General features: G+C 43.7%; 1 protein-coding gene across 3 annotated transcripts in view; it reads right to left on the bottom strand.

Moving 5' to 3' along the window:
* fzr1a (fizzy/cell division cycle 20 related 1a) overlaps positions 1-13,731 on the bottom strand; it is a 35,617-nt gene extending 21,886 nt beyond the window's left edge. The window contains exons 1-9 of one of the 3 annotated variants that reach the window (XM_060932497.1): positions 13,539-13,731; positions 10,792-10,925; positions 7,760-7,888; positions 3,400-3,463; positions 3,192-3,325; positions 1,750-1,832; positions 1,471-1,654; positions 1,222-1,287; positions 1,010-1,112 (exon numbers count right to left, since the gene is read on the bottom strand). In XM_060932497.1, coding sequence (XP_060788480.1) covers positions 1,010-1,112; positions 1,222-1,287; positions 1,471-1,654; positions 1,750-1,832; positions 3,192-3,325; positions 3,400-3,463; positions 7,760-7,888; positions 10,792-10,860 — 832 coding nt within the window. In that variant the 5' untranslated portion in view covers positions 10,861-10,925; positions 13,539-13,731. The remainder of the gene's footprint in view (positions 1-1,009; positions 1,113-1,221; positions 1,288-1,470; positions 1,655-1,749; positions 1,833-3,191; positions 3,326-3,399; positions 3,464-7,759; positions 7,889-10,791; positions 10,926-13,538) is intronic. The other 2 variants (XM_060932496.1, XM_060932498.1) reach the window with 2 other exon arrangements.
* Positions 13,732-16,431: the final 2,700 nt, after the last annotated feature.

Below are 16,431 nucleotides of genomic sequence, written 5' to 3'. Positions count from 1 at the left end.
TGATCTACTGCGTGACGTCATGCGGCCCACCACTGAAAAGAACTCTTCAGTGCTTCATGGTAATAAGGTAAAAAACCAGTACAATCGCTTCTTCAAAGTTTCACCAAATGGTTTTATTTATGCAACTTAAAGCTCATAATACTGTAGAACTTCGGTTGAGTAAAAACACGGAGCAAAAACATGGCTGAATCCTGAATGACTCCTATTTGGATTTGTCCTACCAAGCCTACTGCGCATGCGTGAAGCGGCCCGGTTCGGTTTTCCCTTTCGGGCGCTCTCGTTTTCTGTTAGAATTTGGTAAATAAATAAATAAATAAATAAATATTATTTACCAGCTTACCGGGTCCATGAACATAAATCTGACAGCTGACAAGGTCGGGATATAAACGAATCGAATACAAGCCACCCGCCGGGACTCCTAATCACAGTGATCTGCTTGTAAACACTGTTTTCATGGGCCCAGTGACGTCACACATCAGAGGGAGGCGCATTAACGAAAGATTGATTGGTTTATAGTTGCCCACGATCTCAAAATGGCTGCCTCCTCCAACTTCGACTCCTCTGTGTCAATTCATGATTTCAAAGTTAAAAATATTTTTTCATGTTCGATATATAATGGAAATAATTAACGGAATTGATTACGTACATGTTTTTCTCCTATTACACACCTGGTTTTGTACAAAAGTTGCCTTTTCCTTTAACCTAACCTGCATGTCTTTGGACTGTGGGGGAAACCGGAGCACCCGGAGGAAACCCGCGCAGAGAACATGCAAACTCTACACAGAAAGGCCCTCGCCGGCCGCTGGGCTCGAACCCAGAACCTTCTTGCCGTGAGGCAGCAGTGCTAACCACTACACCACCGTGCCGCCGCCTGTTATTATTCACTACTATATATTTGGCCTTACAGTCCATGCAACAACAGAAATGAAGGATTTTGTAAGAAAATAAATCTGAGGATAACGTCACGTCATCGCGTTCGATCCTCGATCCGAGACCGTGAGTATCTTACCGACTCGGGCCGTGTGTCCTCCCAGTGTGAAGAGTTTCTTGCCGGCTGCCGCGTCCCAGATCTGTACAAATCCTTTGTGTGTTCCCACGGCCACGTGATTGCCCTGAAACGGAAAGAACCCGTCAGTCAGACACACAAACACACTTCCACCATCAGGGTCTAAATGAGAACAGAAAAGAGTTCTGGGTTCGGTTCGATTCGATTCGGCTTACTCTCTCTGACCAGCCAACAGACGTCACAGAGTCTCCTTCGACAGACAGGTCGCACAGCCGCGTTACCTGCACAGAGAGACTTTTAGGACTCGGAGATCGAGCGTATGAACGAACGCTCTATTTGGAAGAAACAAGCAAAGTGCAATATTCTGAGTGGTATTTAAAAAAAAAGAGGATTTCCACCCAAAACTACGCTCCATGCCATTCCATTCGGTTTGGGATGAGAGCCTCTGGGACGTGATGAAATACCTGGCTGGTGCAGGCGCTCCACAGGTACACGCAGGTCCCCAGTCCTACACTGAGCACGTTTAAGGACGACCAGTCCACCAGGTTGAGGTAGAAATCGTCCTGCAGCTCTGGAGCATCGAGGACCTTAAATGGGATCTTGGAGATTTTGCGAGTCGGCTTCCTCGGCGAACGGAGCAGCTTTTGACTTTTGGGGGCAAAAAAAAAAAAAAAGGACAGAGCAATTGAAACAACCAGGACTCTTCTCTACATTTTCATCAGTGGTGCTGTTTTGCCGTTTACCTTTTGCTGCTGACAGGAGACAAAGAGTAAGGAGAGACATTGTTGCCGTCATCGGGCGTGGCTCTCTTAGCACTGAGAGTATACTGTAAATAGAACAAAATAGATTTAAAAATCACACTGGACTGGGCAGTGTTAGAAATCCAACTCTATACTAAGGCCCAATCCCAATTCTAATTTCTACCCCTACCCCTTCCCCTTCCCCTTGGCCCTTCCCCTTGAAACTGAGCTACAAGGGATAGGGCTTGAAATTCAACCCTTACGTATTGGGATAGCCCTTCAACGATCGCATACGTCATCGCGTACCTCCGTCAGCGTTTACGTTAGCAAAACGCGACCAAATGCGTCATTGGCTGCGACCAGCCGCTACAGTCAGAGCCAGAGGCAGAACCAGAAATCTCTGCTGGCAGGGTGTGATTTGTTAACTAACACCACTGAATGGGATATCTTTGGCGCTTCGTGCACCACATCCGACAGAATGAGGTGTCAGAACACTCATGTAAACAATAAAAGCGAGAATAACAGAACAAAACGTACGCAGTAAAGCAACCGAAAACAATACTCACTCCCAAAGCTTTTTAGCAGCAGCTTGGATTTCAGAAATCGCTGCTCATTCTCAGCTCGAAAGCGAATCAAGCGGCGTGTTTCCTCTGGATAACAACTTAAAACACGTAAATAATGGAGAAAATACATTTATGACAATCTTTCGCTGCGGGAACCGCCATCTTTCTGAAATCCGCATGAAATCTCGCTGAAATCCGCATGGCATTGTGGGAAATCACTCAAACCCCTTCGTTCGGAGTCTGCTCCAGGAAAATCTCCGTTTGGAGGGGTACAGAAGAGGGGTCCAACCCTTCCCCTACCCCTCCGCGTTAACTGGGATTGGGATACCCCTACCCCTTCACGTGAACGCGCAAAATGGAGGGGAAGGGCCAAGGGGTTGGTCCAAGGGGTGAAATGGGATTCGGCCTATATCACTCAAAGAGAGAGAGAATGGAGCCTACAGTATACACTTCCATTTCCTCAAGCTGGTGGAAATTTTAGACGCTTACGATAAAATAAAAAAGTCTACGTCAGTAATCAGCGCTCAATTACCTTGTGTATGAAATTCTACTCCCTTGCCTGATGATCATCACGAAGAATTTCTAAACGCATAACGCGTAACACTTAAGTTATAGCTATAAAACATCTGTGCTAAAATAAAAGCCAGATTAACGGAGATATTTAACCGCTAAGGACAGACGAAGGAGCTCGCTACTGTCAAAACCACCATGTTGAAGTGACGATGAGCTTCATGAGTGAGACAAACAAAGAACCTGTAGATAACCAGCACCTACAGCACTACATTAACCTTTCGAGACTAAGATCTAAATATATTATATAAAAAAATTAATTAAAAAATAAAAAAAAAATCACGCTACAGCTCGAGGACTGAAGGCACTCACATTAAAGAGACTCCTTTTCTCCGGTGTCGAAGGCTGCAGCCTCCTGTCTTCCGTCTGAGGGTCCTGGACTTTCTCAATCCCGGCTCCGAGTAGCTCGTTCTTCAGGAGCGCCGAGTACGCTAAACCGTCCGCTGCTAACGAGACACCAAGCTCGATGACGAATCTAATTTCAAATCAGGCGGAACCAAATATCAAGACGTAAACTCACCTTTTCCGGTATCTGAAGTCGCATCCTTGGTTTTCTTATTCTGGCTTGGGGACTTCTCATTTTCCTGCATCAAACAGAGGGGGAAGAAAAAAAAATCCATACTGGGTATGTAACAATACATCATGTGATGATAAATCGCGATACAAATTTATGACTATTAAATCGATGACACAAAGAAAAAAAAAAAAATTGTGATCAGGTGGCGTAATTTTAAAGCTATACTGCCTTTCAGATTTTTCCAAGAATTTTCCCCGACACCTGATTATTTTTGTTTAGTGACCGAAAGCCACTGAATTCAAAATCACCAACTTCCAATTTTATTCAGTTTTGTTTTTACAGTAACGGAAAGCAAGAAGAAAAAGACGTTATGTTCTATATGAAGGAAAGGAAACGCAGGACCAAACTAATAAATATTGGCGCTCAGCGAGCACCTCGGTGTGATCAGCTGTTCGTTTAGCGACAGAATGATGGAACTGTCAGTGCACGCTCAAAGGGAAACCTGCGCACGCGCGCACACACACACACGGACTTCCTCTGTCTGCTTGACTGCGCGAAGCGAGCGATTGCATGTGCATTATTTGCTTTAACCCCCTCAAATTAAATAACTTCCCAGCCATAGAATAAAAATGGCCTGATATTTTGAGATATATTACAGAAATAAACTTTTTTTTTTTTCACGGTCCGGTTTCCATTAAATCCTGCGCTCTGATTGGCTGGCCCTGGTTACGGACCTCTGGCGACTCGCTCGTTCACAACAACAAACAGTAGCATTCTGTGTCAACATTTATCTTTTTTTTTTTTAAATAAGATTTATTTATAAGATTATCAAAAACCTTATAAATTTTTGCCAGCATTTCTCAGGAGAATAGCATTAATTTTACAGCATGGAGAGTGATAACGAGAGATAGAAAACATTTCAGGAGAAAGCTAAAAACTTGTAACTGTTGCTAACGCCGAGCAAAAACATGGCTGAATCCTGAATGACTCCTATTTGTATAAATAGGGGACTACATAGGCGGCAAAATGTAGTTTTTTTCCTGCCATGGAAGTGCACTTGTATACCGAGGAGGAAGCAATTTGCATTACAGCCGTGAATGAGGATTCAAAATGGCGGCTCGGCTCGGTTTTCCCTTTCGGGCGCTCTCACTTTCTGTTAGAATTTGGTAAAGAAAAAAATAAATATATTATTTACCAGCTTAAGGTCGGTCGGTATGGTGAAATACCGTCACCTCGGCCTTGAATACTGACCTCGGCCCAGAGGGCCTCAATCAGTACTTTCAAGACCTCGGTCACGGTATTTCACCATACGGACCTCCCAGCTGGTAAATAACTCATTATTTACTTTATTAATTATAATAAATTATAATTTATGAGTATTATAAATTAATACTCATAATTTATTTTTACATATCTATCACAATGGCCACATTTCAGAGGGAACTAAATTTCACCGATTTTATGAAATCGAAAAGCCGTCTAGCTTTAAAGGAACAGTCCACCGTACTTCCATAATGAAATATGCTCTTACCTGAAAAAAAATTGAAACGTAGCGATTTTCTATGCTATGGAAAGTCCGCACTATAATGACAGGCTATAATGACAGGCATACTAACACCTTCTGCGCGCTTCGGCAGCGCATTGATACGGAGCTCAGATATCAATGCGCTGCTGAAGCGTGCAGAAGGTGTTAGTACGCCTGTCATTATAGTGCGGACTTTCCATAGCATAGAAAATCGCTACGTTTCAATTTGTGTAACTGAACTTGTTTCATATCACTGGTCATATAAACCTATGTAAACAGGAAAAACGCGGAAGAGTTTGGTCGCATCTAACTACAGCCCCAAAAAATACCATTGGCCATACTGAGCCTAGCTACATTGCTAACAGGAGTGACAGCGCGTCTGACTGCATCTGACTGACTGGGAGGTCGCGCAAAGCTCGGAGAGGTACGGAGCAGCTCGTCTCAATTCAGATAAGAGCATATTTCATTATGGAAGTACGGTGGACTGTTCCTTTAAAGTTTTTCCTAGCTGTAATTGCGTTATTTAGACAGCAGAGGGCACAATATTATGTAGTTCTTGACTGAGTGGGAGGGCTAGATGGGAAAATATTTGGCTCGAGGTCATGCTGCACTCGGTCCATACAAATGACCAAGAGCCAAATGCTTTCCCGTCCGGCCCGACCCAAGTTGGTCAATAAGCATTTTATCACATGACTTTTTTTTAACTAAAACACACAGTGGAAAAGAATGAACAACGGTGTATCTTACTGTGGTTGTTGTTAAGGTAGCATTGAATACTTTGCGAAAATGAAGACAAAGTGTCAGGTTCGTAGTCTAGAGGTCCTTTCTTCTTTGCTTATATATAGAAACTACATCGCAAACTGTCTCACTCCTTAGGGGGGACGACTGTTACGTCTCTTTCCTCCTTAACTTCAGCAAGAAATCTTTTAGAAACGTTCATATCATACTGACTTTTTTTTTTACAGCGTTTTCTTGTTGTGGTCCTTGTATAAACAAGTGAATTTCTTTGCTCAAAAGTACCTTTTTCCCCCCATTTTCTTCGACAATTACAGCTTGTTCAATTAGATCTGCGTCTGAAATCATCTGGAGAATAAAAAAAGTCACCCTCACTGTGCTCAGTCGAGTCGCTCATTTTTCAAAGTAACAATTCGGAGCAAAATGAAAAAACAGCGGAAGTGAGGGAAACGGATCTGGGGCCGCGTACGGCTTTTTCCCGACCAGATTCAAAAATCCGTATCTGCCCAGTCACATGACTTTCCCCGATGGTTTTATTAAGGCTACATCCACACGACAATGGCAACGGGATGTTATTTAAAAATATATCGCGTCCAAATGGGCAACGATCAGTAAAATATCAGGTCCATATGGTAACGCAACGCTTGCTGAAAACGATGCAATACACATGCCACACCTCTAGGGGCGCTGTAAGACGGTCCCTTCGGAGACACCAGAACAATAGAAGTAGTAAGGACGCATGCGCATAAACTATTATGCGCGTGACTTCATATTAGCCACAAAGTCAGAAAAATCTGTTCGTAAAATTACATTATAATGACCAAATACAATGAAAAGTATTTTTCCAGTCTCACCTGTGAAAGGTAATCCCATGTGATCTCGTTTGGACGGTAAACTGGCATCTTTATTCTCCGCTTTGACCTATCCAATATGGCGACGAGGATGACGTATGATTCTACGCGGAAGGCGGCGTCTTTAATGGTCCGGAATAAATCGAATGCTACACGTTGATGGATTAATTTCTTCTACGCCCTTTTTGAGGAATGTATTGTAGGACTTAAATCAACATCTGAAGAGGTGAGATCGCTCCTTTTTTTTCCCTATTTTTGCTGGCGGGATTGACTCTGCCCTAAGGGCTATTCACTCTCTCTCTCTCTCACTTTGCACCATTACACAATAAATATTCACAGTGAAAATATTTTGTAAGCGCGTTTCATGAACCAAGTTATAGGATTTGTTGACAACTCGCATCGAGTTCGTTACACTTCTACCCGGCGTGAAGCACTGACAGTCATGTGGTTGTGACATCATCGTAAACAAATCCGTTCTACTCATCCAGATGACTTCGCAACGGCAACGTTGCCAGATCTTTCCACTCTGGAACCCGTTCTCAAAAAGATTGCGTTTTGGGCACCCAAAACGCCGGTGCCGTGTGGACGCCAGGCCTAAACGATAAGCAATTGTATCGGAGTCACCTGAATCTGTTGCAGTGTGGACAGGGCCTAAGAGTGCGCATGCGAGTCTGTATGGGTCATACGATAATGTACAATAACAGAAATGCATATGTGACTTCACTGTAGGAAGTAACACAGCTCTAATGCTGCAAAAACAAATAAAACAGATCTAAAAACTTAAGAGCTGTACAAATAGATTGAACAGGAAAATCAGAGCTCTCTTTTCACAGACTGCTGAAAGGTGAACAAATGTTCGTAAAAGTTTAAGAAAAAGATTAACACTTGTTTTTAATAAATAAAATTAATATCTAATTAATATGCTATTAGATTTTACTCCAACCTTTAGAAATTTGGGTAAATAATTATCGTTTGTTATTAAGAAATTTTATTTTTTTATTTAACAAAAGGAATGTGTGTGTTGATAAATAATAGGAAAGTAAATGTTAATTTTTTTTTTGTTAACATTTTCTCCATTTAATTTTTCCCCCCCCAAAAAAAATACCAGGGGGAAAACTGAATCGTGAATCAAATTGAATTGTTGCATGTAATTACAGGACCATCTTCCTGATCACAGATCAAACCCAACAGTCGTTCTGGAGATGAGCTCCTGTTCACTCTACGCGGTGTAGAAATTAAACCGAGCGTTTACGTTGATCCTGTGGAAGTTGATACTCCAGTTGGCTCCTGCTCGCGATGGGATGAATCGATCCCCGTGCTTGCTGGGTGACGACATTGGCGACTTGGTGGGTGTCAGGTGACGGATCACGTCTGTGACTTTCTGTATGTGTTTAAAATAAAGGGGAAGAATAAAGTAAGGAGTTATTAAAGAATTCTCAGAACAAAAAGACATAGTAGTGTATTTGTACTGGTCTTTAAAATCAATCAATCAGTCTCTAAATGGCAAAATCGTGCTTCCCGAAAATAAAAAGCACACAATTTTCCCCTTAATCAATCAATCAGCCAGTACGTGTGTGGAATGTTTGTCTAAAGTTTACTCAGGTGCTTATAACAAGTCAGAAACAAGCACTTAAAAATCACACCTGATGAACATCATATTAAAACATGATCGAATAATTTTAGAGCTGTTACAGGAAAACAAATCAACGATGTAGTGATGGTGTGAAGAACCGGATTGACTCTTACCACCCTATAAAGCAGATTATTCTATCCACCGATTATTCACTGGATATGAGCAATCGTGCGCTCTGATTGGCTACTCTACTACAAGGCTATCAGCTCATATACCGTGAGTACAGAAAAACAAAATGGCAGCACGTGTTGCTGAACCAACCGAGGACGAAATAAAAACTACTCGAAAACAAAACCCCAGAACATACCCCCCCCCCCAAAAAAAGCAACAAAACATGGAAAGAAAGTAAGTATGATGGTAAGAACGTCTTTTGTTTTTTTAATTTATTTTTCAAGAATTATAATCACCACCACATTTTTCACAAATTGCTCCTGTCATTTCGCCGGTTTATTCACAAAGTATTAAAATTTTCTTCGACTGGTTCAAAAGCTCAAAGTAGTTTGAAAATTACAGAACTTAAATGTCCAAGGTGGGGGCGGCACGGTGGTGTAGCGGTTAGCGCTGTCGCCTCACAGCAAGAAGGTCCGGGTTCGAGCCCCGTGGCCGGCGAAGGCCTTTCTGTGCGGAGTTTGCATGTTCTCCCCGTGTCCGCGTGGGTTTCCTCCGGGTGCTCCGGTTTCCTCCACAGTCCAAAGACATGCAGGTTAGGTTAACTGGTGACTCTAAATTGAGCGTAGGTGTGAATGTGAATGGTTGTCTGTGTCTATGTGTCAGCCCTGTGATGACCTGGCGACTTGTCCAGGGTGTACCCCGCCTTTCACCCGTAGTCAGCTGGGATAGGTGCCAGCTTGCCTGCGACCCTGTAGAACAGGATAAAGCGGCTAGAGATAATGAGATGAGATGAGACGTCTGGAAAAATCCCAAGGGAGTCTGGAGTCAGATCGATCCAGATTCGTGATGTTACGTGCGGATCCGCCAGCAGGCTGAGAGACAAACACAGGAACACCTAATTTAGAGTATAGTCTCTCTTATTTCTTACCCTGGCAACAGTCGACTTGTGAATTGACGATTTTCTTGGTCTTTTTCTCGGCTCTGCTTGGATGTGGCACTTCGCCTTCTGTCAGGGGAGACGAACACGGCTGGCTCTTTTGGTGACGCTGACACAAACGGAGACGGTGTTGCTTTGGGCGTTCTAACAGATGGAACTGCGTCTTTTTTCAGATCAAGTTGCTTCTTGAAGCCCATTTCCCACTGCAAATAGTTCTCAAAGTCGTCGGGCTTTATGAAGCGAGCCCTGCATATGATGCTGTGGTCTGTTGCATGTTGCCAGTTTTTCCAGGTGCCTCGCACAAAGCGCTCCCGTTTCTCTCTCATTGTCCGGTCTTTTGGGAAACGATGAGTACTAATCCCATCAAGATAGGTGTTGCTACTCCCTCCTACGATACATCTGTTAACCATTTTAATAATTATGTGATAACGTTGAAGAAATTTGCAGAAAACCACCAGGTCGTTTTCTCATAAACAAACCAGCGCTGACGTAGGATTCAGAGGGAGGCGTCCCGCACGCGACGTCACGAAAATCAATGTTTGCCGGGAAATCCAAATGGCAAGTTTTATCAGAGGCGGACCAATTCGCCTCAAATGCCTCAATTTCAACTGAATTTCTCTGGTATTGCGCAAGGGGAAAAAATGGCACAAAATCTCATTCTCATCTCATTATCTCTAGCCGCTTTATCCTGTTCTACAGGGTCGCAGGCAAGCTGGATCCTATCCCAGCTGACTACGGGTGAAAGGCGGGGTACACCCTGGACAAGTCGCCAGGTCATCACAGGGCTGACACATAGACACAGACAACCATTCACACTCACATTCACACCTACGCTCAATTTAGAGTCACCAGTTAACCTAACCTGCATGTCTTTGGACTGTGGGGGAAACCGGAGCACCCAGAGGAAACCCACGGGGAGAACATGCAAACTCCGCACAGAAAGGCTCTCGCCGGCCCCGGGGCTCGAACCCGGACCTTCTTGCTGTGAGGCGACAGCGCTAACCACTACACCACCGTGCCGCCGTTTGCCGGGATGTTTGTCACAAAAATCCATGTTTCCTGGGAAATCCAAATGCCAAATTTTTTCAGAGGCGGACCAATTCGCCTCAAATGGCTTGATTTCAACTGAATTTTTCTGGTATTGCGCAAGGGGAAAAAATGGCACAAAATGCAAAATGTGACAGATATTTGACCAAAGTTTAATATAAAATAAGAGAATTACATTGATCTTGCTCCTGAATATACCCAAGATGTGCCCTTTAACCTCTTACTTTATACAGTCTTGCATTTTGTGTTGCTTCGACAATCCTGCATTTCTAGCAAACCAATCACCCGACACCTCCTGACCAATCAGATTAAAGGATCCAGCAGCACGGTGGTATGATGTGTCGAAACGGCTCGATGTGCGTTTTTGTATTGTACTAAACTGGCAGCCATCAGCGTCCCTGACAGATTAGCGACTTCGATACAAGCAAACGTCTCATCATGGCTGATTCACGATATCTAAACATCTAGTGCAAGGAGAAAGCGTGTACACGGTGGAGGTCAAATTACTGCATCAGACATGAGGAGATGAAAATGTGTGTAAAAACGCAGCACTCACAACAGGGCTGGCGTTGTCATTCTGGACGTTGATCTGCCGCAGAAGTCTTCGCTCGTAATCCTGGTCCATGGAGATGATCGGTCAGTGGGGAGGAGGAGGAGGAGGAGGAGGATCGCGGCGATTCTGGTACCAAACTGCACTCGGATTTAAAATAAATAAATAAAAAGGTCATGCTAATGTTTCACATAAGACACGCAAACTACAACTCAGACCAGAATTTGCAAAGACATTTCTCAGGACTGCACATCACCCACAGTGCCGTTCGACCGCCTGCTGATGGTGGTGCAGTAAGACTTAACCATCACTCCGTCTCTAACGAAAGAGTGATGCAGCAGCGCTTTAGTCCTTTACTCTACTCAGCTCTCTCACCTCCTCATCTGTACGCTCTGCTCAAACAGATCAGCTGCTAAAGCTTCACCGGTCATGTGACCCGCCTGCTAATTTGCATTCTGGGAGTTTAACTTCTGCACCCGGATTGATTTCTCTCTCATATACGACTTCGATCATCGCTAGAAAATGTTGATCAAACAAACCATGTGCAGGTCAGACAGTAAACGGGAGCGAGCGGTCGTTGGGAGTGAGGCAGTGAAGCTGTGAGCGTGGACCTGAAGAAACAGCCAACACGCATCAGAACTGCTCCAAGCACTCATTCCATTCAACAGTCGGCGTTTGTCACCGGACTGCATCATGGCATACGTTACACTTACACAGAAATGAGAAAGTCTCAATTCAAAGGTCACTGAAATCACGGCTGCGCTGTGCGCACGGAGAAAACGAAGGATCACCGTCACTGTGTCACGGACTGGTATGAACACAGGGAGAGGGTTTTAAAAAAAAAAAGTAAATAAAATACATTTTTTTAAAAAGCAAAAACTGTTTGTCCTTCTTGTTTCTCTCTCTCGCCCCGTCTCTCTCACTATCTCTCTCTCCCTGTCTCCATCCCTGTCTCCGGCTGCCTCTATCCGTCTCCATCCGTCTCTTTCTCTCTCTGTCCTTGTGTCTGTCTCTCCTTGTCTTCATCTGTCTCCATCCCTGTCTCTCTCCCCCTGTCCTTGTGTGTCTCTCTCCTCTCTCCGTCTGCCTATCTGTCTCTCTCCTTCTGTCTGTCTCTCTGTCCATCTCTCTCTGTCTGCCTATCTCTCTCTCTCCCTCTCCCCCCCTGCTCTTTCTCCCTCCCCATCCGTTGGCCTGTCTCTCTCTCTCTGTCCATCTGTCTCTCTCCCTGTCTCCCTCTATCTTTCTCTCCCCCGTCTGTCTGTCTGCCTGTCTCTCTCTGTCCGTGTCCATCTCTCTCTCTCTCCCAATCTCCATCTGCCTGTCTCTCTGTGTCCATCTGTCTCTCTCCCCATCTCTCCTCTATCTTTCTCTCCCCTTCTCTCCCATCTGTCTCTCTCCCTGTCTCTCCTCTATCTTTCTCTCTCCTGTCTGTGTGTCTCTGTCTCCATCTTTCTCCCTCTACATCTGTCTCTCTCCCTCTCCCCATCTGTGTCTGTCTCTCCTCTGTCTGTCTCTCTATCTCTCTCTCTGTCTCCATCTCCATGTGTCCCTCTCACTCCATCTGTCTGTCTCTCCCTGTTTCCATCTCTCCTCTGTCAGCCTGTCTCTCTCCATCCGTCTCCCTGTGTCCCTCTCTCTCCATCTGTCTGTCCCTGTCTCTCTGTCTCTCATTCTCTCTCCCATGACAAGAGAATGGGGGGACTTCCTAAAGTGAATGACACATGAAATGGAATGACAGCTAGTGATTTGAACAATAAATGGTCCCTTGTCATTCAGATTCTTATAAATGGAAAAACGATTGAAATGTAGGTGGAATGACATGCTTTCAGCTCATGAAATGGAATGACATTGTTTCTAAGTGGAATGACATACTTTTAGGTTATGTTATCAGTGATATCACCTTTTACAAATGGAATGACAGTGTTTTTAGGTGGAATGACATACTCTGAGGCAATGTTATCAGTGATATCACCTATAACAAATGGAATGGCAGTGAATTTAGGTGGAATGACATACTTTTAGGTTATGTTATCAGTGATATCACCTTTTACAAATGGAATGACAGCGTTTCCAGGTGGAATGCCATACTTTAAGCTAATGTTATCAGTGAGAACACCTTTAACAAATAGAATGACAGTGTTTCATTCCATTTGTAAAAGCTGATATCCCACCAAGCACCCACTTATCTTATCCTAGGGAGGTCTAAAACTAAAGATTTCAATCGTTATTCCATTTGTAAGAATCTGAATGACAAGGGACCATTTATTGTTCAAATTTACTACCCGTCATTCGTCATTCCATTCACTTTAGGGAGTCCCAGAACGGGTCTAAAACAGCAGAAACCCACTGCGGGGCTCGAACACCCCGCACACCCTGACAGCAGCGACTCCGCACTCACTCTCACCAATCAATAACGCCAGGTTAGACAACTAACAAACCCGCACACGGTAAAGCCGCTGTTACCGCTCACTCATGGTCCTCCTTAAACTGCTTTAATCATCCCAGCGCCTCGTTATCTAAACCGGCTTCTGTTCCGGCTTCACTCGCTCACTAATCTCACTCGGCATCACAACACAACTCGGCCATTTTGCGTTTATATAATTTCACTTAAAAAAAATCCTAACACACACACACACACATCCTAAAACCATGAAACACACAATAATAAACATAAACCGAGCAGCACAGCTAGCCAACCCGTCAAGCTAACGCGCTAATGCTAACAGCTAATCACTTCACACACAGCTCACCTCGCGCGCTCAGCCGGATTAAACTCACCCGGAAATGCTCCGCTGTGTGGAATTTACTCCTCAATTCTTTTATCAGTTTGTCACAAAGCTCACTTTTCCAGTCGCTTGCTTGCTCGCTCGGCTGCCACTCAGCTTTCTGTGTGTATATATTTTTTTTTCGTTATTGATGCCGTCGCAAAGGATTGTGGGTGAGGAGAATTTGAACGGCTGACGTCACGAAATTTGAAACATAACAAAATAAGTCACGTTGCCATGGATACATGAATATTAACGAGCTCAGTGTTATGTCTTTTACATCCTCTATAAATGTGTTTAAATTTTTATTCTCGTCAAGTAAGAGAGCATCAACAAGATGGCGGCTTTTGTTGGAATTAGACTAAAATACTCATGTTTAAATAACAATAAATTGTATATTTTATTCTTATTAAAGGTGGCTCTGAAATAAATTATCGCATACATATATATCTAAATTAATTATTTTATCAATCACAAAGCAAGTGTAAAGTTTAACGAGTGAATCATTCCTGAGTCGGTCGGTTCGCTGAATCGGTTCCTTTAGGTGAAGTGTCGACTCAGTTCAATGAATCGTATGTACAGGATCAGTCATAACATTAAAACCACTGGGAGGGGAGGTGAATAACACTGATTATCTCATTACAGTGGCACCTGTCAAAGGGTGGGATATATCAGGCAGCAAGAGAACAGTCAGTTCTTGAAATTGATGTGTTGGAAGCAGGGGAAATGGGCAAGCGTAAGGATCTGAGTGACTTTAACAAGGGCCAACTTGTGATGGCGAGATGACTGGGTCCGAGCATCTCCAAAATGTGGGGTGTTCCTGGTATGCAGTGGTTAGTACCTACGAAAAGTGGTCCAAGGATCCAAAGGACAACCGGTGAACCGGCAATGTCGAAGGCTCATTGATTCACATGGGGCATGAAGCCTAGCCCATATGGTCCAATCCCACAGAAGAGCTACAGTAGCACAAACTGCTGAAAAAGTTAATGCTGGATAAAACAGAAAGGTGTTGGCATTAACTTTACAGCACATATATTAGGCAAAGGGCAGCACGGTGGTGTAGTGGTTAGTGCTGTTGCCTCACAGCAAGAAGGTCCGGGTTCAAGCCCCGTGGCCGGCGAGGGCCTTTCTGTGTGGGGTTTGCATGTTCTCCCCGTGTCTGCGTGGGTTTCCCCCACAGTCCAAAGACATGCAGGTTAGGTTAACTGGTGACTCTAAATCAGGGGTGGGCAATTATTTTTTCCATGGGGCCACATGAGAAACAGAAAATTTTGTGGAGGGCCGGACCAAAAGGCTGAACTAAATTCTGCATAATATTAATTGTATTTCTTTATATAAAGCAGTAAATATAGCTTGTAAAAACAGCTAAGACTGGTAAGAGTATGGAAAAAACGAGGTTGCCTTACAAAAAATGTCATTTATTCAATCAAATTTCTCAAAACAATGGTTAACAAAATGTGAACGTTTGTACCATTTTTTTTCAGTCACATTCACCCCAAAACACAATAAAGACATCACAGTATTGTCTTTCTACTCCAAATATCAAACAAGATACATCATATTATAATAATGATGCCCACATTTGTAGTCTAATCACCTCATTTGGTGTTTTTCAGTTTTTTATTTGTTCAGTGAGAGAAATCTAGTCTCTGTTGGTCTTTAACGAGTGCATCAGAGTCAGGTTGAATGTCTGAGGTGGAGATGCGAAGCACAGCTGACAGAGTCGATTCGGTGTAGGAATCAGATCTTTTTTTTTTATTGAATTCAAACATAAACAGAATTATTTTATATTACAACATAAAATAACATCTCTGAAAATATCATCTAAAAAGAAAACTTATCAAATACATATATATATATATATATATATATATATATATATATATATATATATATATATATATACAATATATGTAAAATGGAAAAAAAAAGAGGTTTATGAAAGGTTAACTTGTGCTATGAATGTGTACAGTATATTTGCATGAGGATTGTTTATATATTTCAGACATTTTTGTAACAAGGACAGTTCATTCTTAAGAGCAGGCCATGAAGGGGGGATTTGGCATATCGACACTTGTGTATGTAATATTTTATAAAAATAATGAGATTATTCACCAAAAAGTAGGAATCAGATCTACAGATCGGCTCGGGCTCCGGCGCCTGCTGGTGACGTCACACCATGTGATTGGCTGGACCATTTGAAGGATGACGTCTAAATTGAGCGTAGGTGTGAATGTGAGTGTGAATGGTTGTCTGTGTCTATGTGTCAGCCCTGTGATGACCTGGCGACTTGTCCAGGGTGTACCCCGCCTTTCGCCCGTAGTCAGCTGGGATAGGCTCCAGCTTGCCTGCGACCCTGTAGAACAGGATAAAGTGGCTACAGATAATGAGATGAGTATTTTTGGGGTCCTAACTTGACTATAGGGCATGGTGGTGTAGTGGTTAGTGCTGTCGCCTCACAGCGGGGGGGTCCTGGGTTCGAGCCCCGGGGCCGGCGAGGGCCTTTCTGTGCGGAGTTTGCATGTTCTCCCCGTGTCCGCGTGGGTTTCCTCCGGGTGCTCCGGTTTCCCCCACAGTCCAAAGACATGCAGGTTAGGTTAACTGGTGACTCTAAATTGACCGTAGGTGTGAATGTGAGTGTGAATGGTTGTCTGTGTCTATGTGTCAGCCCTGTGATGACCTGGCGACTTGTCCAGGGTGTACCCCGCCTTTCGCCCATAGTCAGCTGGGATAGGCTCCAGCTTGCCTGCGACCCTGTAGAACAGGATAAAGCAGCTAGAGATAATGAGATGAGATGAGAGAACTTGACTATAGTAGAATTTCCCATTCCTCCAGGTCGCTAGGTGGCGATACGAAGTCAAATCGCGTTTGACCCTTT

The sequence above is a fragment of the Neoarius graeffei genome, chromosome 10, assembly GCF_027579695.1.
Source record: "Neoarius graeffei isolate fNeoGra1 chromosome 10, fNeoGra1.pri, whole genome shotgun sequence".
Taxonomy (NCBI): Eukaryota; Metazoa; Chordata; class Actinopteri; order Siluriformes; family Ariidae; genus Neoarius; species Neoarius graeffei.
This window is presented reverse-complemented; position numbering and strand designations above follow the sequence as displayed.